Below are 24061 nucleotides of genomic sequence, written 5' to 3' on the forward strand. Positions count from 1 at the left end.
TCTGAATAACAGAGGAAGGAGTCTGGATTTTGTCCTGGAGGCAACAGGAGCAATCAGGGGGCAACAGGAACAATCAGAAGATTCTAAGCGGTTATAAATTGCTGAGGGAATCCCATTTCCCTGTCTCCATGTTTTCATGAGGAAAAGCATATTTTATTCCCAAGGACTGAAAAATACTGTAAATATATTTTCCACCTTTCTTCAAATTTAGCTTACTTCCCCGATTGGAGAAATACCCAAATAGCAAGACTGGAAGAAGGAACGGAGCACACAAGGCCTAGGACCGCCACCTCTGCTTCCGAGTGCCTGCAGCGCTGGCAGATAAACTCAACCGAGGGAGGAACAACAAGTCCGATGGTGGCCACAAGCTAATCAATGTTCTTCAATCCAGTTTACCAATAACAGAGCTGATAAATGAATGCCCATTTCTATTGACTATTTATCAACTGATTTAGAATTGAAAAGGGAGAAAAGGCGATTTGATTTACCACCACCACCACCACCACCACTGTTGCCAACATAAATAAAGGGGCCAACAGCAGTGCTTCAGAAAGACTAGCCAGGTGGCAGCTGGCAAGATGGACTGAAGGAGGAAAAGGCCAGAAGCCCGTAAATCAGTTGTGGAGCTCCTACAGTAATCCAAGCATTAAGTGAATCATTTATAACCATCAAGTATTATCCAGGGTCTAATCGATATCTGCTTAAATCAAAACATGTACTTGAGCCAATCTGCAAGAGTAAATCAAAGAGAACAAAAAACTAAGGCTTAATTACTAACATATGCATATATATATGTACGTGTGTGAATACATATATGTATTTTTAAATCAATTAACATGCTTAATATCTAAAACTGCTTCTGCCTACCAGTAGGATCACTAATTAAAGGAACCAAAACAATTTTATAAAGATATAAAAGAGAAGCAATCAACCAGTCCAGAACCCTGGAGTACACAGAAGACTTTTATTATGTTACAGACCGATATAATATAGCTCCAAAATAAAGAGAGAGAAAGCTCATGTAACTTGTCCACATTTTTAAAGAGATGATCATTTCTGTCAACCTCCTCTAACAGGATGTCTCTTGGACTTCTAAACCTCAAAAGGTTCTGCCGTTTTCTAAGTTAGCAGCCTTTGAAAACACTACCAAGCACTTCTCTAAGTCACTTATATTTCATACAGCCTAATTAGATCAAATCAAGTTGTGTTAGTATTGCTACATTTATATAACAAAAGCCTGTACATTTTCACTAGTCAGAATCCTGATTTTGCCTATACATTTGGCATCCAACACTTAGTTAAATGCCTCCTTATTCCCCCCAAAATGGAATTTATGACAATGTTTGCATACTCATCACTTTGTTTCAGACCTCATACAATGTAAACATGAATTCCTTAAAAAAAGAAGAGTTGTTAAAATTGTAATCAGAAACCAGTGGCTAAGTGGGCTCAGACACCTATGGCTTTCTAATGTCTTCTAGATACAAACCAAGACTCCTTATTAGGGCTATAAAACCCTCCTCTAATTATCCTAAATTCTCAAACACAATCTTTACTTCTTATTATTCTCTGTAATAATAATAATAAAAAGTCGCCACACTAGCTCATGTCCGATCCTCCTTCTTTATATATGCTATTACCCCAAAGTACCACCTCAGCTCCTCCAAAGTAATCTGGAGATGAAAACTATTTGCAGAGGTCGAACAGTCACTCACTCTGCTACTCCATCCACACACTAGAGATTAGAGTATGCTCACTAGGTTCACTAAGAAACAAATCCTGTAGAGTTTTAGTTAGGCAGAATCCTGAGTTTTGTCTACCTCTCTCTTGACCTTCTGTAAGGTATTTTACAGGCATTTTCTATAATCTACATTCCTGGGATCCCACCCAAGTTTCTTTGGTAGAAGAACGATGAAATCCTCTGCCAGACAGAAGGGAGTGAATATTATGAGGCAAATTTTTAATTTGGATTAAGAAACCATCCATCTGGTCCCAACAAACTGTCCTTCTGAAAAAGAAGTGAACCATACAGTAAACTCCAGGTTGCAACACACACCACTTAAAATGCATTCTTAAAATTACCTCCTTCATGCCTGACCAACACAGGTGTGATAGCCTCATTACTTTATGTTTTGTTAGTATCCACATCAGTCTCTGTGTTTTTTATGAGTGCTCTTGGTCTAAAATAATAGATACATAGATAAATGTAATTAACTTTCCTCTGCACTTAGATTTTAGACATGTAAATTCCTTAAGATAGGAGTCATATATTTGGTGTTTCCTCAAAATTCTAAATATAAACTTCTGCACAAGGAATTTAGAAACAAAATGAGAAATATCATATTTGTATATGATGACAGATATTGAGTTCCCTGCACAATGAATGCATTTGCTATCTTGATAGGATCTATACAGTGATTCTGTACCTATGCACTCTGGTCTAGCTGTAAGTCATTATGGTCTGCTCTGGTCTCATTTACTCAGCATTTCCTAAGCACTTGTCAATGTATCAGGCATTGTGCTAGACATTGAACTAGATAAATAGATCAGGAATGGTCCTGCACTCAGAGCTTGGAACCTAGGGGAAGCTAGTCAGTCCTCAACTATCTGGAACTCTGTGCATACCGACGGCTCTCTTGGGCTTCCTGCACGACTGATTCCCGTGACTGTGCATCCTCCTCACAGCAGCTCCTCTGCCACTCTACACCACTGCTGTTCCAAAAATCACTGCCCTCTGTATCACACCTGGGATGTCACTTCCCTTACACCCTGTGCATGTTAACATTTTAATTCTTTTTTGTCCAAAAGGAATGGCAAGAAACTGCATGGCCAGTATTAATTAAGGCTATCTTTCTCTCATTAGGAGGTAAGAAAGGTGGTTCATTTTTGGCTGAAAGCTAATATGGACACAAAGAACACATAAACATGGATATAGGGGGCACATCTACACATCTGGCAGGATACCAGCTAGCAACTAAAGAATGCTAAGTACTAAGACCAAAAAGAATGGTTGGGGTCTGAAGAGGGTGGGGAATTCTTGGGAGTATCCTAAAAACACAAATGTTTTTTTGAAATGCCGCGACTTCAGAAATGCAATGAGAAAACAGCAACCTTCAAGGACAGTCCCTTGCATTAGCACCAAGGGGTTATCCCTGCTCCCCATCCTATATAGGTGAGATATGAAGCTTAGGCCCACAGAGTGCAGCAAGGTTGTGCCCAGGGGCTTGGGCCAATGCCAAAGGCAAATCATTCTGCACTGGCACAGGCAAGTGCTCAGAGAAGGAAGAAAGGAATGTACCTGGCCTTCCTGGACTTCGTCCTGGCTACAGAGTCAGCGCAGCTCCTCTTCTCTTTGGCCTCCTTGGTGCCTGAGGCCTCCCGGGGCTTCCGTGCCTTCTTTACCCCATCTTTTTGCTTCGGCTCCTTGTGCTCCTTGGCCTTCTTCGGCTCCTTGGCCTTCCTGGGTTCCTTTGGCTCTTTCGGTTCTCGTTTCCTCTTTGGCTTGGGCTCTCTGTCCTTGCTTCCCTTTGCTGCACCCTCTTGGTCTCCTGGCTCCTTTTTCTTCCGTTTCTTCTTCACTCCAGTACCTCCTCCTCCACTGTCCTCCATCCCATTATGGGATGTCATTTTCCTAGGAAAAAGGGTAGCAGCTTCCTCTTCAGCAGTATATAGGTCCTTCTGGGGCAGACAGTGACTAGCAACATCTTCAATTTTCTCTTCTTGATCAGTGCTGCAGTCAAATGGGGATGGAGATTTGTAGTCAAAATTGACAGAGGCATCAGACATTGGGGAGTGATTCAAAACTTTTAAATTTGACAACTGTAAAAGAAAGAGAAACAAGCATATTACCCTTCCAATGCATACTTCATACAAAGAGACTTACCCAGTTTGAATACATGGATTTGCTCAACAAATATTTACTGAGTTCCCACTCTCTGTTAGTTCCTATTGTGATAGGCCTTGGAGACAGAGTGGCAAACAGGACATACACGGCCTTTAAACTTGGGGAGCTGTGCCAACGTGTTGTTAGCATACTAAATCAGGATCATCCAAAGATACACCTTTGATTTTAACTAAAAATTGTGCTGTTCTGTATGATCATCTAATCTAGCCACCAGACTGAGCACCAAATAACCTTTGGCCACTTGCAGAAACCAAACTACCTGTATAGGAGGAAGTTTTATTGTGATAGATGCCATTAGAAAGGATGTGTCACAGGTGCTGAAGGCATCCCCAAAATGGAAGTTGCAAAGCTGTTTTTGAGCACCAACAAACAAAAGTACAGCCCCCCAAAGTGACCACTTTTTAAGAAAACATCCCTTTGGGTATAGAAGTTATATCTCATTCTTTCAGGTCTGGTGTTGCAAAAAAATACTTACAATTTCATAACAAAGCTAAGGTTGGTGATAATCGGTAACAATGCGGGTGTTAGTTTCAAGGAATAGCACCTTCTCCTTGGTCTGGAACAAAGAAATAACTTAAGGAGAGCCTGGGAGGGACAAGCAGGCTTTCTAGGAAGACAGTTACAATCATCTTTGCATGATGGCTTAGAAACAGCACCATTTGTGAGGAACCTGTTCTCTTTACAAGAGGCCCAGCATGTGCTAAAGGGCACAGACAGTTGCCCAGGTGGCATGGTTTCCCGTCAGTATGCCGGTTATCCATTCTGTGCTCAGACTTCCTGGCCCACCCTGGTAGTTACAGAGACTGTAACATTCAGCTGCGTATTTCCCCTTCTGTTTTTTCCAGTTTCTTTCCTTAGTCCAATGCTCCCAAACATAACAATGAGAATCCCAGGAGAAAAAGATGAAAGAAAAGAAAGATTTGGGGTGAGGAGGGGAAGAGATCTTTATCATATCAATACAGTCCAGCCTCATAAGCCTAAATACAAGAGAACTGGTCATTCCGGCAGGACTCACTACTTTAAAAAAAAAAAAAAAAAAAAAAAAAAGAAAATAATTCAGTTTATGATCTCATTACTGATTGAGCACTTGAGATGGCTTGGGAAAGGAGCTAAGTGGACAAAAGGAATTTAAAATCAAATGCAAAAAAAAATGGTTAAGGTGGTCAATTTTCTATCATATGCTTTTTACTACAATTTTAAAAACTGTTTTAATGGAATAAAAGGCAAGAAGAAATCTAGCAACGAGGTGACAGGTATCCAGGTGAAGCTCAGCTCCTGTGAAGTGCAGAGCCGTCCTCGGGAGATTCTTGAATTCTGTGCCAAGGACAGCTGGCCCTCAAGGAACAAGTTTTTGCTGAGCATGCAAGGGTGTACAGACTGAAAAAGGACAAGTCACAGGTTTCTTAGGCTTTCAAAGATAACATAAAAGATCTACTCCCACCGAGGCAGCTCTCTGAAGGTCAGAGTGAGACCCTGTCTTTTCAGCTCATATCTCACGTCCAGGTCTCTTTTCTGAAGGACAGGGGTCCCCAAATAAGCTAGAAGCAGGTGGCAGTAAGGGGGTATTCAATCCTTAGGCAATAGCAAGAGCAGCAGCTAACATTTATTGAAAACATGCCATATGGGTACACTAGGGCTTGTGCAAGGCATGTTTCATGACCTCTAAATCTGTATAACAATCCCACAGGGTCAATAAAAAGATGCCAGTTTTGTACACAGAGAAATGGAAGGTTAGTGATGTTAACTAGTGTGCCCAAGGCCAACGGCTACTGAGTGCAGGAGTTTAGATTTGAACTATCCATCTGGCCAAAGCTAACACTCATTTCATTGAGCATTGTATGACCTCCCAGGGAACTACAATGATTGCTAGGCCATGAGACCAGCATGATGAAACTTGGTTAGAAATGTTAAATGCAGCCAGGCATGGTGGTTCGCACCTGTAATACTAGCACTTTGTAAGGCTGAGGTGGGAGGACCGCTTGAGGTCAGGAGTTAGAGCCCAGCCTGAGCAACACAGCAAGACCCTATCTCTAACAAAAAAAAAATTTTTAAACATTTGCCAGCAGTGGTGGTGCACACCTGTAGTCCTAGCTACATATGAGGCTGAGGCAGGAAGATCACTTGAGCCCAGGAGTTTGAAGTTACAATGAGCTATGATTGTGCCACTGCACTCCAGCCTGGGCAACAGAGCAAGACTCTATCTTTTAAAAATAAAAATAAAAGTTAAATGTGATGGCATATGCAATCACTTTGGGAAAGGTCATGCAGTTGTTGATGAAAAAGCAGGTACTAGTAATAAAATATATAAAATTACAATTGAAAAGTCTACCAGAAATGTTTGTATTTTTAAGGCACCTTGTTGGGAACTATGAAAATATATTTGCTGAAGATTAAAAAATATTAGACAAAAAATAATTTCTTTCATGTGTCTCAAGGTCAGTGGGGGGAGAGGCAAAGAGCCTAAATAAAAGCTTTGTCTCAGCTTCTACCAAGGGCATTAAAGTACCACTTTGAAACTGGCCCTAAAACGAACAGGGTGGAGATGATGGGCCACAAGGTGCCAAAAATATTTTACAAATTATAACAACAATTTAAATAGAGACAAGAGGCTAGGAAAACAAGAATGAAATGGAGAGGGTCCGCGGGTAACACATGCAACAATGCTAGCTCAAAAACTGCACTGTTAGTAAAAAACCTGTTTCTGTGATTCAAAATTGTCAATCCACAATAGTCCTGGAAAAGACACTTAAAGACATGAATCTAAATAAACCAGATCAGGTCAGTTGAAAAGGAGTTAGGAACTAATGAAAAAGTTACGGCCCTGGGCAGTGGTTCCCAGAGGTCCACAGACAAACCTTTAACAATTATTCAAGAACTTGAAAGTCAGTACAGATTCTAATTAAGAAAATCATCCAGAAAAACGAGTGTATCTGTTACATAATCTTCTTCATCAGTTATAACCATTTCCACACCTTTTCAACAGAAGGCCTTGAAATAATATGCTAAAACTCAGGCAGCAAAAACCAGTAAATTTCAGTACATCAGGCTAAAAAAAAATTAAACAAGCATATTTCACTGTATTTTTTTGTTTTGGGTCAGGAAACACAGATTTCTATCTGTAAGGAATCCATACATGGGTACCTGACATTCATTGCCTGTAAGCTGCTTCCAAGCTAGTCTTGTTCTCTATCCAAGTTCCCAAGGGATAGAGAGAGACAGCTTTTCATTCTTATTCATATAAACAGTATTTACTGGCCATTTAAATGTTTCTTCAAATACTGGCATGGCAAACAGGTATATATAGAGATGGAAGGTTGAAAGGGAAGATACTCTCCAAGTTGTGATGACATTTCCTGCTCCCAAATTTAAGATGATTCTTTCTTTGAAAGAAAAATTAAATAAAGTGATAATATAATACTATTAGACTTCCCTCAATTTTTCCTAAAAATTATGCATATTTTATGTGAAATACAGTAATTAAGGAATTTAAATATTTTTCGTTTAAAACTTTAATACACTTATCAAAATAAATAACTTTTGCACTTTAAAGAACATTATCAAGACTGTACAGGGAGGGATTGCATTGGGGAGTTATACATGATATAAACGTCATGCACATGTACCCTAGAACTTAAAGTATAATAAAAAAAAAAAAAAAAAAAAAAAGACTGTACAGTCTGCCCTTTAAATCCATAGGTTCTGCATCTATGGAGTCAACCAACTGAGGATTGAAAATATTTGAAAACAAACAAACAATTAAAAATGACAATACAATAAAAATACATTTTAAAAACAATATACTACAACAACTATTTATGTAGCATTTGTGTTATGTTAGGTATTATAAGTAACCTAGAGATGATTTAAAGTGTACGAGAAGATGTGTATGGGTTATATACAAATACTACACCATTTTAAATAAGGAACTTGAGCATCCTCAGATTTTGGTATTCACGGAAGGCATTAGAACAATCCCCCATGGACGCTGAGGAACAACTGCATAAAGAAAATCCCCAGAATCGGTGAAAGTATTTGCAAATCATTTATTGGAAAAGGTCTAGTGTCTAGAATATATAAATAATTCTTACAATTCATAATAAAAAAGAACCAAATTCAAGCCCACAATGAGATACTATTTTATACCCACCTAAGATGGCTATAATAAAAAAGACAGACAACAATAATTTTGGCAAGGATACAGAGAAACTGAAACCTTCATACAGTGTTGGTGAGAATATAAAATGGTGAAGCCACTTAACAGTGTGACAGTCCTTCAAAAAGTTACACAGTTAGCAAATGATCTGGCAATTCCATCATAGATAGACACACACACAAACACACACACACACACAGAATTGAAAACAGGTGTTTAAACAAAAACTTATACACAAATGTTCACAGCAGCACTATTCACAATAGCCAAAACGTGGAAGAAACCCAGTCCATCAACAGATGAACAGGCAAACAAAATGTGGTATGTCCATACAATGGCATATTATTCAGCCATAAAAAGGAGTGAAGTGGGGCTGGGCACAGTGGCCCACACCTACCACCCCAGTACTTTGGGAGGCCAAGATAGGCAGATCACATGAGGTCAGGAGTTCAAGACCAGCCTGGCCAAGCATGGCGAAACCCCATCTCTACTAAAAACACAAAAATTAGCCAGGTGGGGTGGCACGCACCTGTAATCCCAGCTACTTGGGAGGCTGAGGCAGGAGAATCGCTTGAGCGTGGGAGGCGGAGGCTGCAGTGAGCTGAGATCATGCCACTGCATTCCAGCCTAGATGACAAAGTGACTGTCTCCAAAAAAAAAAAAGAGTGAAGAGTGAAGTACTAAAACATGCTATACCATGGAGAGACCTTGAAAACATGCCAAATGAAATAAGCCAGACACAAAAGGCCACATATTGTATAATACAATTTATATGAAATACTCAGAAAAAAACAAACTCAAAGAGACAAATTGGGGGTTACGAAAACATTCTGAAATTAAATAGTGGTGATGTTTACACAATCTTGTCAATATTCTAAAAACCACAAAATTGCACATTTTAAAAGGGTGGATTTTATAGTAAATTATATTTTCATTTTGAAAAATCCAACAGAAGGACATACCGAAAATGGTGCGCTCATATATTGCTGGCAAGAGTATCAACTATTAAAAGCCTTTTTTTTTTTTGCAGGACAGAGTAGCAACATGCAGTGAATTCTTGCAATTTTATGTTGCCTCAACATCCATTTTGGATGTACACTGGACTTTCTCATACCAGAAGTGGAGCTTGATCACCCTTGATACAGTTTCTACCCTTGACACTGCCTCCTCCCAGTTCCTTAAGGTGGTCAATCCCGATATCTGCCTTTTACAACTGCCTCCTGGTGACCACCCACCTATGGGACAGCCAGAGAGCCTACCTATGTGTCTTGTCCCACTGACTCCCATACCCTGCATGGACTGCCCAGATACGCCGCAGTGACTCCACTGAATTCTAACTGCTTGCTCTAAACCCAGCAGTTAGAACTCCCTGCAGGAAACCTGCTAGGGTAATGGGTAGTGGCCTGGACCCCATGAAGGCTTTGATCCATCGGTTCATCTTTCTATCTCTTGCTCCCCACACAGTGACTGAACATGCATGCCCTGGACAGCTCTTCACTTCTCATGGGGCCTGTGACGTGTGCTGCTCTCTTCTCTCTAGGATCTGCAAGTAATAAAACTGCCTCTGTTATTTCACATGTTTTGTTATGCTGTCTTCTCTGTATCTCACCTGACTGACACACATTAACCTAACTCTCCTTCTGGTCAGGGCTATCCTAGAGAGTGGTTATCTTGGTAGGAATAAATTGGACACAGGACACAGGTTAGACAAGAGCCACAAGGAGTCTGCCAATATAAATAAGTCTTCTGTGAAAGGGACACCTGGTCACTGGTCACTTGCATTAGGCTGCCTCCAGGATAGAGAAGTATCTGGTGAAAGGCACACTGTAAACACACATGACCACCTCCCTGGGGCCCCATCAGGGCAGGGCTAGAAATTATAGCCACTGTCCAGGGAGTAACCTTAAGACCAAATTAGAGAAAAATATAACACAACAATATAAAATTTTAATTGTGGATATCCTTTTAAACCGGGCAACTTCTCTTCTAGGGCATAAATAAAGGAAACACGTAAGTACTCCAAAGGATTATGTATAAGAATATCTGATACACAATTGCGTTTAATAGAGAAAAAAGCTATAAATAACCTGTTTGCCAATCTTTAGGAAAATATTTAAATTAATAGTGCACCCACCATCTGGAATAATACTATGCAGCCATTATTATACAGAGGTTTAAAAGACATGAAACATGTCTACATTTGGGAAGCAAAAAAAGAAAACCTATGGTCTAATCACATTGTTTTTAAAAACAAAAAGCTAGCTATATGAATGCTGGCTTTTTAAAACAATTTTTTAAAGTCTGCAAGGGCACAGACCAAATGTTAACCATCATTATGTGTGGGTGATACGACTATGGGCAGCTTTCACTTCTTTTTTGTTCTTTGTTTTTACCTGTCTCCCATGAGTAGAATGTAAGCTTCAAGAGGCAGTGATTCTGTGGTAGTATCTAGAAAAGTACCTGGCTTATGGTATAATTCAATCCTGTGGTTACTGAATGAAACAGTTATCTACAATTTGGAAAAGAGAAAAACGAAGTCTATAGAAATGTACATGTAAACAGAAATGGCAATAAATATCTGTGCATAGAAAAATAATGGAAGAAAAACAAAACGTTAATAGTAATCATTTGAGGCTATGCAAATTTGGTTGTTTAATTTTTAACAGACATCTACAATTTCAATAATGAGAATGTATTACTTTCATGGTATTTTTAACAGAAAAACTTTCACATACATGTAATAGAAAATCTTTACAGACTTCTATAACAAATGGGAAAAACTGTTTTACCAGACAATTCATGTTTCTCCCAATCATAAGGATTCAAGAATCAAAGGCAGAATGAGAGGTGCCAGCACTGACAGATTACATTTGACTGAGGTGCAGGACAAAGTGCACACTTTGCACCTGGGCTGGAAAGGCCACCACACCCCCTTCATCCAGCTGTACTTCCTTGCACCTCAAACCCAAGTAGTGAGCAAGGCCTGGCCAACTCCTGCTGCTGGCTGGCTTTGGAGTCTTCTATCTTTCCCAGCAGGGAGAAGATGGTGTTCTGTGTCAGAAATTAGCTAAACATAAAAATGAGTAGAAAAAAATCATAAAAATTTGCAATCTTCTATCTTTTTTTAAAGTTCAAATAATAAAAATGAGAATTCAAAGTAAGAGGTAACTGTTCCTATTAATAAATCAGTTCATGGACAACATTTGAGGTAGCTAAAGTTATTTCCTAATTAAAATTAGGATTGTCTTATTTTTTCACCTTCACTTTCTTCTGAAAGTTTTTTTTAAAAACAGGTACGGAACATACTAAATGCAGAAACAAAACAAAACAAAACAAAACCCACATGTCCTCGGCTTTTATTTTGCTGCAATTGTACTGCAACTTACCCATTCGGCAAGGATATCTGTATGGAATTAGCAAGACTGACCAGAGTGGGGGCAGGAACAACGTCTGTCCGATTGTTCGTGCATTTGTATGTCTCCTTCTCTCTCTGTTTCTTTTTCTGTATTTAGTATATAGACAGTCCCCGACTCATAATGGTTTGACTTACGAATTTTCAACTTGATGACAGGTTTGTCAGGACATAACTTCATTGTGAAGTCCAGGAACATTTCTATTTCACTCTATCTCTACTGAGGAGACCTGTGCTTTAGGTGACAAAGCAGGTACTTTGATCCTGATGTTCTTCACACAGTCACAGCTGGTTAGAACCAGGAGGAAGAGAGTTCAGTTGCAGGTATTTAAGGATAATTCAGGTGGAGAAATCCAGTAGGTTCTTGGATAATTTTCCAAGAAAAATTTCTACAAGAATGAATTAGACTACCCAGCAAGAATAAAGAGAGAAGGAGAACAGGACCAAAACCTGACACATGCTAATGTTTCAGGATCACCAGAGGAAGAAGAACCTACAGAGTGAGAAGGAACAGTGAGATAAGCAAAGTGGGTGGGGAAAAAATGTAAGACTGAAAGCATGGTTATCTCAGAAGCCTGAAAAAGAGAGCATTCCAAGACAGAATCATCACAGGTGTCCAACACTACAGAGAAGCAGGTGAGTGAAGCACTGAAGAGTGTTCAAAGCTAGCCGGGCGCGGTGGTGGCGCCTGTAGTCCCAGCTACTCTGGAGGCTAAGGCAGGAGAATGGCATGAACGCGGCAGGTGGAGCTGGCAGTGAGCTGAGATCCAGCCACTGCACTCCAGCCTGGGCGACAGAGCAAGACTCCGTCTCAAAAAAAAAAAAAAAAGAGTGGTCAAAGGATTTGGTAATGCCATTTTTTTCAAAACCTTTCCACCCCCAAATACTTGACTCATTTTTAGTCCCCACTTCTACTTCCATATTTTTGCAATTAAAACGGAGAGATGGGGATAGGAGATACTTTTCTCTTATGATGTTTCAAGAGTCCAAGAGTCTTAGAAATTTGAAATCTTGGCCGGGCGCGGTGGCTCAAGCCTGTAATCCCAGCACTTTGGGAGGCCGAGACGGGCGGATCATGAGGTCAGGAGATCGAGACCATCCTGGCTAACAAAAACTAGCCAGGCGAGATGGCGGGCGCCTGTAGTCCCAGCCACTCGGGAGGCTGAGGCAGGAGAATGGCGTGAACCCGGGAGGCGGAGCTTGCAGTGAGCTGAGATCCGGCCACTGTACTCCAGTCCGGGCGACAGAGCGAGACTCCGTCTCAAAAAAAAAAAAAAAAGAGTGGTCAAAGGATTTGGTAATGCCATTTTTTTCAAAACCTTTCCATCCCTAAATACTTGACTCATTTTTAGTCCCCACCTCTACTTCCATATTTTTGCAATTAAAATGGAGAGACAGGGATAGGAGATACTTTTCTCTTATGATGTTTCAAGAGTCTTAGAAATTTGAAATCTCTAAATCTGCAGTCAACCTAATTCTTGTTAACTCTAGGCAGTAACAAAAACTGTGGGCTAGTAAATGACTAAATGTGGATGCTGAGAGGGAAGAATGAGGAGGAGAGAGGGAAAGTAATAATAAGCGCCTGTGTTGTTTTTGGAAACTACTTTTATTTCCAACTATGGTTTTGGGTAGACCAAAACCTCACAGTAACTCAATTTCCTAATCTGCCTAAGTGGAATGATGTTTGCTCCACCAACCAAGGCCAGGAGGTATGTCTTTCAGAATTATTTGCTGATATATTCTAGGACAAGTAGATGCTGAACAGGAACTAGCGGTGTGAATAAGACTATTTTCCTACCTCTTCATTCCTGGCCCACATGTAGTTTTACTGTAGCTTTAGGTTACCGGAGGCCCAAGGCCCAAAACTTAGGCCAATTCTGCTCCTATCACTGCCAATAATAAACCAGCACCCGGGCCTAGAGTTAGAAAGACTGTATTCATGGATAAGGAATTGTTCTTTTATATATCTCAGCCTTGTAGTCACAATGACTTTGAGCACCCAGAATTGTTCTGATATTTTAAATATAGAATGGATGCCAAGGCCAGGTGCGGTGGCTCACGCCTGTAATCCCTGCACTTTGGGAGGCTGAGGCTGGTGGATCACAAGGTCAGGAGATTGAGACCATCCTGGCCAACATGGTGAAACCCCATTTCTACTAAAAATTTAAAAAACTAGCTGGGTGTGGTGGTGTGTGCCTGTAATCCCAGCTACTCGGGAGGCTGAGACAGGAGAATTGCTTGAATCCGGGAGGCGGGGATTGCAGTGAGCCAAGATCATGCCACTGCACTCCAGCCTGGCGACAGAGACTACCTCAAAAAAAAAAAAAAAAAAAGGATGTCAATAATAATACTAGTTAATTTTACTAAGAATTGGGTATTAGGAAGATACTAAGTTTACTGAGTGTATCACCAAAACAACCTTAAGATAGAGGCACATTATAACTCCATTTTAGAGTAGAAGCCTAGAAAGACTAAATAACTCACCTTGGTCCCATGGCTAATAAGTGGTAAAGCTAAGATTTGGGATTTGACTCCTATTTCAAGGGCCACTGCTCTTAATCACTTCACATTGTCTCGTGTACTGGATACAAGAAACTTAGAAATAAGAATCAGCAAGAACCTCTAACCAACCTCTATTTCGTTTCCATCACCCATTCCCCAACACAGCTGTATCTCCTCAACCTTTCCCCAGATGACTTTCAATTCACTAACTTTTCCTCTTCTATCCATTTCTTCATAAATCCACTTGTTCTCCAGATCAGATGAGAAACACATCAAGAATAAACAATTTATTAAATGAACGTATATTAAATAAATGTAGTAGGACATATATTAAATAAATAAGACTTTTCAACTTCACCCAGAAGGGTCCCAAGACAAGGGTCATTTTAAACAGGGACTTGGCAGCTACCAAAGATCTACCACCAACATCGTAAGAACATAGTTAGCAGTAGACATATTTCTTTTATCCTTACAAAATGAGAACGTTTTATTCTCAGTATCTAAATATTACATAGTTCCTGGACAGTAAGCTCATGATAAAGTTACAAACCATATCAAAATGAAAAAGACGCTCCTATTGCACTTCTGTTTTTTTCATAATACTTCAACCCTTTGGGGTAGTTTTCCCAAGGATGAATCAAAGTTATGCAGAGCGGCCAGGCACGGTGGCTCATTCCTGTAATCCTAGCACTTTGGGAGGCCGAGACGGGAGGATTGCCTGAGCTGAGAAGTTTGAGACCAGCCTGGGCAAAATAGTGAAACCCCATCTGTACTAAAATACAAAAAAATCAGCCAGGCGTGGTGGCGGGTGCCTGTAATCCCAGCTACTCAGAAGGCTGAGGCATGAGAATTGTTTGAACCCAGGAGGTAGAGGTTGCAGTGAGCTGAGATTGTACTACTACACTACAGCCTGGGCAACAAAACAAAACTCTGTCTCAAAAAAAAAACAAAGTTAGGCAGAGGAAGACAATTCTTCACAGTCACATCAATACTCGTGTGCGAGCTAAAAATGTCACAGATCCAAATCCTTCATCATCACTTTGAAGCTGCGCCAAAAACGTGGTCACCAGAGGTTCCCAGACTCCTCTGGTCAAGACAGGAGGCGAGGCAATTCCATTAGCTGTCTTTAAGTAGCCTTTTTTATGATAGTGTTTTCTACATGTAAACTTACAAGACTTACAGCTTCTTTATGCATAGGATTTTAAAATTAGCAGCTTATTTCCATTAAAATTTTGTGTCTGTCTCATAAATGCTAGTGATAACATTAGTAACATGAATTAAATGAACCACAGTGCAATTTAAATATTAATATAACTAATCCTACTATATATTTTAATGTTAATATTTTATACTAAAATTAAAATATTAGCATTTTAATACTAAACTATACATAGTAATATGATTACTACATAATCATATGTACATTACATAATCATATAATCATGATACTATATCATAGTAATCATATTACTGTGTATGTAGAGTAATATTACTATATCATAGTAATATAGGATTACTATGTAATATTTTAGTTAAAACTGTGTCAACTTACATACAATTTACTTTGGTCTTATAAATACCATAAATAAATGTACTGGCAAACTCTATGATTCTAGTCAGGATGGGCCTCTGAGGTTGAGTTCAAACTCCCATCTCATTCTTTCTTTTTTTTTTTTTTTTTTTTTTTTTGAGGCGGAGTCTCGCTCTGTCGCCTGGACTGGAGTGCAGTGGCCAGATCTCAGCTCACTGCAAGCTCCGCCTCCGGGTTTAAGCCATTCTCCTGCCTCAGCCTCCACAGTAGCTGGGACTACAGGCGCCCGCCACCTCGCCCGGCTAGTTTTTTTTTTTTTTGTATTTTTAGTAGAGACGGGGTTTCACCGTGTTAGCCAGGATGGTCTCGATCTCCTGACCTCGTGATCCGCCCGTCTCGGCCTCCCAAAGTGCTGGGATTACAGGCTTGAGCCACCGCGCCGGCCCCATCTCATTCTTTCTAACATACAAAGAATTAGGAGAGAGAGAAAATAATAACTAATAAGTTCTGGAGACAGGGAGCTTTACTGCTTACAAGGCACATGGCACAGCTGTGCAGCTCAACTTCTCCGGATGTCCTTCTTTTTTTTTTTTGAGACAGAGTCTCGCTCTGTTCCCCAGGCTGGAGTGCAGTGGCGCGATCTCGGCTCACTGCAAGCTCGATCTCCCAGGTTCACGCCATTCTCCTGCCTCAGCCTCCTGAGTAGCTTGGGACTACAGGTGCCTGCCACCGCGCCCAGCTAATTTTTTGTGTGTGTTTTTAGTAGAGACGGGGTTTCACCATGGTCTCGATCTCCTGACCTTGTGATCCGCCCACCTCGGCCTCCCAAAGTGCTGGGATTATAGGCGTGAGCCACCGCGCCCGGCCCGGATGTCCTTGTTTATATGAAGCTAAAGCCTATCCTCCTCTAACTCTCCCCACATGTCCCATCGTTTCCACAGGTCCAGCAATAGACACATTTAACCTCTTTTCCACATGATGCCCTTAAGTCTTCACTTCTTCAGGTTACACAGTCCTAGCGTCATCCACAGTTCACATTATATAAGTCAGTGTTATTTTGCCATCCCAGTGACTTATTCTGGCCTCGAGTGTATGTTTCAGAACATAAAGTGAGTAAGAATAATGAAAAAATAATCTATTAAGGTATGTTCAAAGAGGGAAAAGCATTTAATGCTCAGACTTCTTTTCCTTTTTGGAGGAGGGAGGAGAAAGGAGGTGGATAGGTACCTTTTAAGTCCTTTTGAAACATGATTCTAGGGTGAGGCTGTTTAGTCATCTAGGCTAGTATTAGCCCAGATGATCTTCAGAGCCTCCGCAGATGAGGCCACAAAGTCTTAAAAGTAAATTATTCACTCAACTGTATTACCAACTTTGCTATTCTTCCTCTTTCACTATTCTGAATTATGGATCATGATTTAGTGAGCCATACTACTAGTAAACTTGAGTCCTCATCTCTGCCTAGAGGACTTCTGGGACCAATTCTTTTGGGAACTATTCTTTGTCCTAGTTCACCCTTGGTCACCATCCAAAACTTAGCACCACACTCCACGCCTTTCCTTTCTCCCTTCCCACCATGTCTTTCAACTTCCCAAATCCACCCTCTTCCCTTCTAAGCTTTCCTCCTGAGGCCCCTGAAGCAAAAAGCCTGAAACCCAGCTCCCCACAGAAAACATTGCCTCTTTTTAGAACTCTCTCAATCTCTTTGGTGGGGCTGACCTTCCCTCGGCCTCCATACTCTCCAATTCCAGGGCATGATCTTCCACCACACGGTAAAATTCTGGCTCTTCCAAGGCATATTTCCTTCCCTGGTTATATTAATAGCTTGTAATCAGGCTAGAAATTTCTTGAGAAATTGTTTTAGTTACTACTGGACCTGACCCCAAGTAGAATGCAAATATTTCTGAATTAATATTAATGAATTAATGCTGAAAAACTCAACAAATATTTGTTGAGTGAATAAATTATACCCATATTCACTCCAGGGAAGAAACTAAGGTCTAATAATCTGAAAGTCTTTGAGATCCTCACAGTACATCTGAAGAAAACTCTTCTCATCTTTATGTTTTCTAGAGGACCTAAGAATTCATACCCAACTCTTGGCATGGGGTCAGGAAGCAAGATTCTCCTGTAGTTACTCAGGTCTGGGTTACTTCCTAGGCACAGCTCCAAGCTGTCATCCTACTTATAATATTATGTATTTCTATTGCATTCACTGTTTATTAACTGTCTTCTACACTGGATATGTGGTCCCAAAGCCCTCTTACCCCTTAAGATTACACTTGCCTGCAGACCATATTATATATTACATAATATTTATCACTTTTTATGTTTTTTCCCAGTGCCAAGCAAGGAGCTGAGATGAATAAAAATCAATATTCCTATATCACAGTTTTGTTGTTGCTAACATTAGGATGTGCCCTCTTGCAAAGAAGTATTTACAACGATGTTATACACCAATAGTGCCACATAGGTTTTCAATGATTAGAGTTCACATTTTATTTTTATAATTTTTCTTTTGCCTAATAATGCTTAGTCATCTTAAGAATTAAACATATTTCCTAGAAGCAGTTTAGTTCTTTATAATGTAGATAAAAGTCTATAGCTCTCCTGAGTGATTCACTTTTAAACATTTTATTAAAGTCTGTTTTCTCACAACGCTTGTTTAGGCAAAACAAAGTCAATCTCTAAACCCTTTGTTCTGGGCACATTACACCTATTATGCCTTTTCTGGTTAATAAGAAGCACTATTGTTTATTACTGAGTTTTGATTTAATTTGTAAAAATCTACCATCTCAATTTACCTTGATAAGATTTTGAACAAAGAAATGAGGAATATCAAGATCAGAGTGTATTTACATGCTATTTTTCTCCAAGGAAGAGGAAAGTGAATTAATAGGAATGAGGGTTTTTAAAAGGTGGATGTTTTATTTGCTGCTACTTCTAACACCTCAGAATCACGGTAAAAGACAAAGTTAGATGGTTACTTTTATTGTTAAACTGAAAGATTTCCTTGTCACTGACAAACTGAACACCAAGTACTTGACAAATTACCCCACTTAATCCTACTCTTAGGATGCGAGGCACGTTATGATTACTCCCATTTAAGTGACAGAAAAACAAGGCTGGCTTTTGTCTTCCAGCTCAAAGGAGGCCAAGGTGCAACTTTCTTTGGTTGTCCTGAATTGGATTCATCTGACACCAGCTGCCTCCACCATGCTTCTGAAGTTTGACCCCAGTGAGATCAGAGTCTGTACGTGAGGTGCACCGGGGGGGAAGTCAGTGCCATGTCTGCACCGGCTCCCAAGATCAGTCCCCTGGGTCTGTCTCCCAGAAAGGTTGGTGATGACATTGCCAAGGCAACTGGTGGCTGGAAGGGTCTAAGGATTACAGTGAAACTGACCGTTCAGAACATACAGGCCCAGATTGAGGTGGTACCTTCTTCTTCTGCCCTGATCATCAAAACCCTCAAGGAACCACCAAGAGACAGAAAGAAACAGAAAAACATTAAATATAGTAGAAATATCACTTTTAATGAGATTGTTAACATTGCTCGACAGATGCAGCACCAATCTTTAGCCAGAGAACTCTCTGGAACTATTGAAGAGCTCCTGGGGACTGCCTAGTCTGTGGTCTGCAATGTTGATGGCCACCCCCTCATGACATCATGGATGACATCAACAGTGGTGTGGTGGAATGCCCAACTAGTTAAGAAGCACAAAGGAAAAATTTCCACAAAGGATCATTTGACAAGGCTGAAGTTATCCAAAGTTATACAACTAAATCGTAGGGTCAGAGTTTCAATCCTGTTCTATGGAAATCAAAGCTGAAGTTCACTCCAGAACATGAGCCTCTTCTCTGTTAGGCACTGAATTCTCCATCCTGGAGTCTATATATTGCTTTAATTTGAACATAATTTTCTATTTTCATTCTCTGCAACTTCTTGCAGTTCAGTTATCAGTATGGCCTACCATCAGTATTTATAAGAGGAGCAGGATAAAGTCTTTCTGAAAGTTGCTCACTTCTTTAACCTGCTTCTCTATCCTATCTAATATTAACTTTTAAATGAAAAATCCTATTCTGTTCATCATCAACATTACCATGAGGTCTAAAACAAAAACCATCCAACTGAAGCTACGTAACAGCTGGCTAATATACCAAAGGTCTTAACATGAACCAGTAAAATCTCACAGAAAGAAACCAGAATTCATTTTGGTGTAATCACTATAGAAGGTTTTGATTTAAATAAATGTTTATCTTAAAGGATGCCTAAAAATAAATAAATGTGAAGACTGCTTTAAGAAATATAAACCTGCTCACATATCACAAATGACAATAGTTTTGAGGGTTTTGGGGTTCTCTTCAGTAATGTGTTCTTTGAGACGGAGTCTTGCTCTTGTCCAGGCTGGAGTCCAATGGCACAATCTCGGCTCACTGCAACCTCCACCTCCCAGGTTCAAGTGATTCTCCTGTCTCAGCCTCCTGAGTAGCTGGGATTACAGGCACTCGCCACCATGTCCAGCTAATTTTTTTGTATTTTTAGTAGAGACAGGGTTTCACCATGTTGGCCAGGCTGGTCTCAAACTCCTGACCTCAGGTGATCCGCCTACCTCGGCCTCCAAAAGTTCTGGAATTACAGGTGTGAGCCACTGCGTCCAGCCAGTAATGTGTTCTTTTTAACAGCAGTATAATATTCCACTAGGTGGGTGAGCTATGATTTAAACAGTCCCCTTTTTGATGGATATGTATGTTCTTTTCCATTTTTGCTATCATACGTGAAACAGCAATTTAAGCCTTTATATACACAGTTTTGCACAATTGAGTATATCCACGGGAGAAGTTCCTGGTACATGGAACTGCATTCCATGTAGTGTTTGCCTATCAGCTGACAACTCTCTGAGCTAGGACAGATATAAATCCAGTGTGTAGACAGTATTTAGTCACTGCTCTTCTTGTTACCTGGCAGCAGATGAGTTAACTAATTCCCCAAACCAACCTATCCATTGAGGACAGACCAGGGGGTAGTCTTTGTAACCATAACCCTGAGCCATAACCCTACGTCACCCTATTATTAGACTAGGGTTCCCTAGAAGCAAACTGGAAAAGTAAGAGTGGCTAGTCTCACCCAACCTCTTTGTTACAGAGTCCCAGTGAAAAGTAGGGATTTAGATACCCCACTTCCCAGGTTGTCATTCAATTCTGTAAAAGAAAAACCAGCCTATCAGAAATAGCCCATTTCCAAGAGACAGAGACAGGTCTCCCATCTGACCTCCCTGAGTGAGGTCTCAGAGTTCCTTTGAATATATTACACTCAGGGCACAGCAGTACCAACCAAGGAAAGAGATCCTGGCAAGATAAATCACACTCTCCATCCCACACCCCCTTCAAAAAACCAAATGCCAAAGAGTTGATGCTCCTGTTCTTCTAATTATTTCGCTATTCTTCTCTCTAGGAGGAACCCATCCACCGATCATTACTTACAAAATCATAAATAAGGATTTTGTAAGTAAGAATGCTTTTAGTTTAACCAAAAATCCAGATGGACAGAAGGATAAATATATAAACTATAAAGAATTGGTCACATCTCTCTTTCAGAAAAGACTCAGAAAGCTATTCAAAGGGAGGAAATATTTCTCTTCTACTTGGCTAAGTTGAATAATATTCTGATATACAGTTTTCATTACATTTACTCCTACGTGAAGATGAACTGAGCAACAAGAAAAATCCACATTATTAAGTCATTCAGAACAGAGTTCTCAGTTACTATAATACAGGCAACAGGGAAAGTACCAAAGATTAAGGGATGAGCCAACACTGCCAGTGTCTCCCCTTGTTGAAAAAGCACCAAGATACCCCAGATGCATTCACTTAAAAGAAATGTGATTGCTTACCTGCTTCTCTTTCTTCTGTATTTTCATTTTCATCTATTGAGGAAGATATTTCTGTAAAACATTTTTAAAAAGGCAAAGATTATGACAAAACCCAAAATAAAACATTTTCAACATCTCCAGATTAACTGTAACACACAAGGAAAACAAACAGGGGATTACTTCTGCAGAACATTTATGTCCAACAACCCCCAGAGCCCTAAGTGTAGACCTAATTAGATCTAACTCTATTAGACCCTAATTTATTGCACCCAATAAAATGATGTCAAAAGGATATTGTCTTTGTAGATTAAATCAGTCATAAAAGATGCTGGCATGTATGAAAGTTAGTGGTAACTAATAAAGGAACAAAAACAATAACATGCCTTCATTGAGGGGTATTAGGAGATGGGGAGGAAACAAGGTAAGCCCTCATCCCTTTTGGAAGAAAACAATCAATGATGTCTATAATTGATAAATCAAGAAATAGAAATATAGACAAGGCCGGGCGCGGTGGCTCAAGCCTGTAATCCCAGCACTTTGGGAGGCTGAGACGGGCAGATCACGAGGTCAGGAGATCGAGACCATCCTGGCTAACACGGTGAAACCCCGTCTCTACTAAAAAAAATACAAAAAACTAGCCAGGCGAGGTAGCGGGCGCCTGTAGTCCCAGCTACTCGGGAGGCTGAGGCAGAAGAATGGCGTAAACCTGGGAGGCGGAGCTTGCAGTGAGCTGAGATCCCGCCACTGCACTCCAGCCTGGGCCACAGAGTGAGACTCCGTTTCAAAAAAAAAAAAGAAAGAAAGAAATATAGACAATAAAAAAGAGCTAAGAGTTCAATGCAATTCTCTCTAAGGAGACAGGATTTGGTATATTATTTGATGTTTTAAACCATGTGCATCTATTACTTGAAAAAATAATTTCATTGCAATACTTCATATGTTTTTTTTTAAAGGACTGATTTTATTCTACCCAGGACTTAAGCCCCCATCCCCACTGCAACCATAATGTCCTTGATGACACTGCACTTCTCATAAATGACTTGTGAACACCATAAAAGCCCAGTAATTGTCTTCAGAGGTACAAAGGCATGTTGGGGCATCTCAGGGAAAAGAATAAACCCTAGTGTAGGAAACCCAGAATTTGGGGCTGCCAGCATCACTAACTAGTACTACTGCTTCAGATCTGAAGCTCTTAACCTTCCTCACATACAAACAATACAAGGATCATAGTATCTCAGGCTTCTGGTTCTAGCCGGGATTAAACACTACTTCCTATTTTTTGTTGACTTTGATTTCCTGGTCATCCCACACAGCTACAAAACACCACTCACTCAGAAAACCAAATTACCCTTAAGTTTCCTAATTATTTCTCATATCCAAATGAATGGGATATGTAGGCATTAAGTATTAATAGAGCTTTTAAGATTACAGCTTTAAGATTAAAGTGAAATAAGTATTTGAGGGGGTAGATATGTTAGTTTGACTTAATTATTCCACATTGTATTCATAAATGATGACATCACTCTCTACCCCATAAATATATACTACCATAATTTGTCAATTTCCAATTTAAAAAAGATTAAAGTGAGTTCCAGTTCTAAGTGAGTTCATGGCATGCTGGATGCACACAGAAAAATGAAAGACATGATTCCAATCATCCTTGGGACTGTAATTACGGTTTATCATTTTAATGTCTGTCAATTTAGATTTTTTTTCTCTAAGAGTTAGAGGCATTTTCTATTAAAAGAACCACAAAATGCCATGGAATCTGTCCTAGAGAGACATGTCTACCAAGGTACTGCTGTTTGCAAAGAGTGCAGCGGCCAAGAGTGTAGCTCGAAAGCAGGCATGGTCGGGTGGTGCTAAGGGGAAGGGGACGAGGGCAGAGACTAACTGGCTAAATCAGGGAAAGGCAAATCCACTTAGTAAATGGTGCTTCTAAGAATCAATGCAAGGGTTAGTGTTTGATAGGACAATTATTTACCTGAAGAAGCCATAAATTCCAGATAAATGGTAAGTGCTCTGAACCAAGGCAGTTAAAATTTAAAAAAAAAAAAAAAATTATCTCCTAGGCTTCATTACAGTGGAATCAGTTCTAGGTAAATTATGTTACTACAAGTTTATCTCCTTTATCTCTATTCTTTAAATTATCAGATCCCAGAAAACTGACATTCTCAACCATCACAAACTGCTACAAAGTCAAAACTGAAGAAGTTTGGGGGAAAATTCCAGCTAATAAAAAAGGCTATTCTCAATAATAAGACATATGTGTAGAAAGTAAAAAGTTTCGTCTTCAAAGTTCGCCTTCTTGTTAAAGAATAAATCATAAGTGTTAGAAATAATAGTTTCTTTTAAAGACTAACTTTCTTCAAAGCCTCCTTGCTTTGGGTTAATAACTCTTTGTTAGGCCCTATCCTAAGTAACTGTTGGACATGCTCATAGGCACATTCCATCTCACAGCCTATGCCCATTCCTTATTTGGAAATGTTACTGTTTTCTTAAACCTTTCGTAAGCAACCTCCTCTCCTTCTTTGTTCTTCCCTGCACTTACCTATTTAGGAAAATTTTAGGCTATTAGCAAATCGGGTGTCAGTTTAAGAGTGTGAGGTCCAGCTCCAGCCAATGGATGCAGGACACAGCTGTAAGGATGATCCAAATGCACAAGGGATAAATATGTCTGCTTTCCTTTGTT

General features: G+C 39.9%; 1 protein-coding gene across 1 annotated transcript in view; it reads right to left on the reverse strand.

Annotated features, from left to right (window-relative positions):
- CHD6 (chromodomain helicase DNA binding protein 6) overlaps positions 1–24061 on the reverse strand; it is a 215087-nt gene that overhangs the window by 130467 nt on the left and 60559 nt on the right. Inside the window, 2 exon segments of the mRNA XM_033186434.1 lie at positions 3299–3819; positions 21391–21441. Coding sequence (XP_033042325.1) covers positions 3299–3819; positions 21391–21423 — 554 coding nt within the window. The 5' untranslated portion in view covers positions 21424–21441.

This window comes from Trachypithecus francoisi, unplaced genomic scaffold (genome assembly GCF_009764315.1).
Source record: "Trachypithecus francoisi isolate TF-2019V2 unplaced genomic scaffold, Tfra_2.0 Lachesis_group21, whole genome shotgun sequence".
NCBI classification, from domain to species: domain Eukaryota; kingdom Metazoa; phylum Chordata; class Mammalia; order Primates; family Cercopithecidae; genus Trachypithecus; species Trachypithecus francoisi.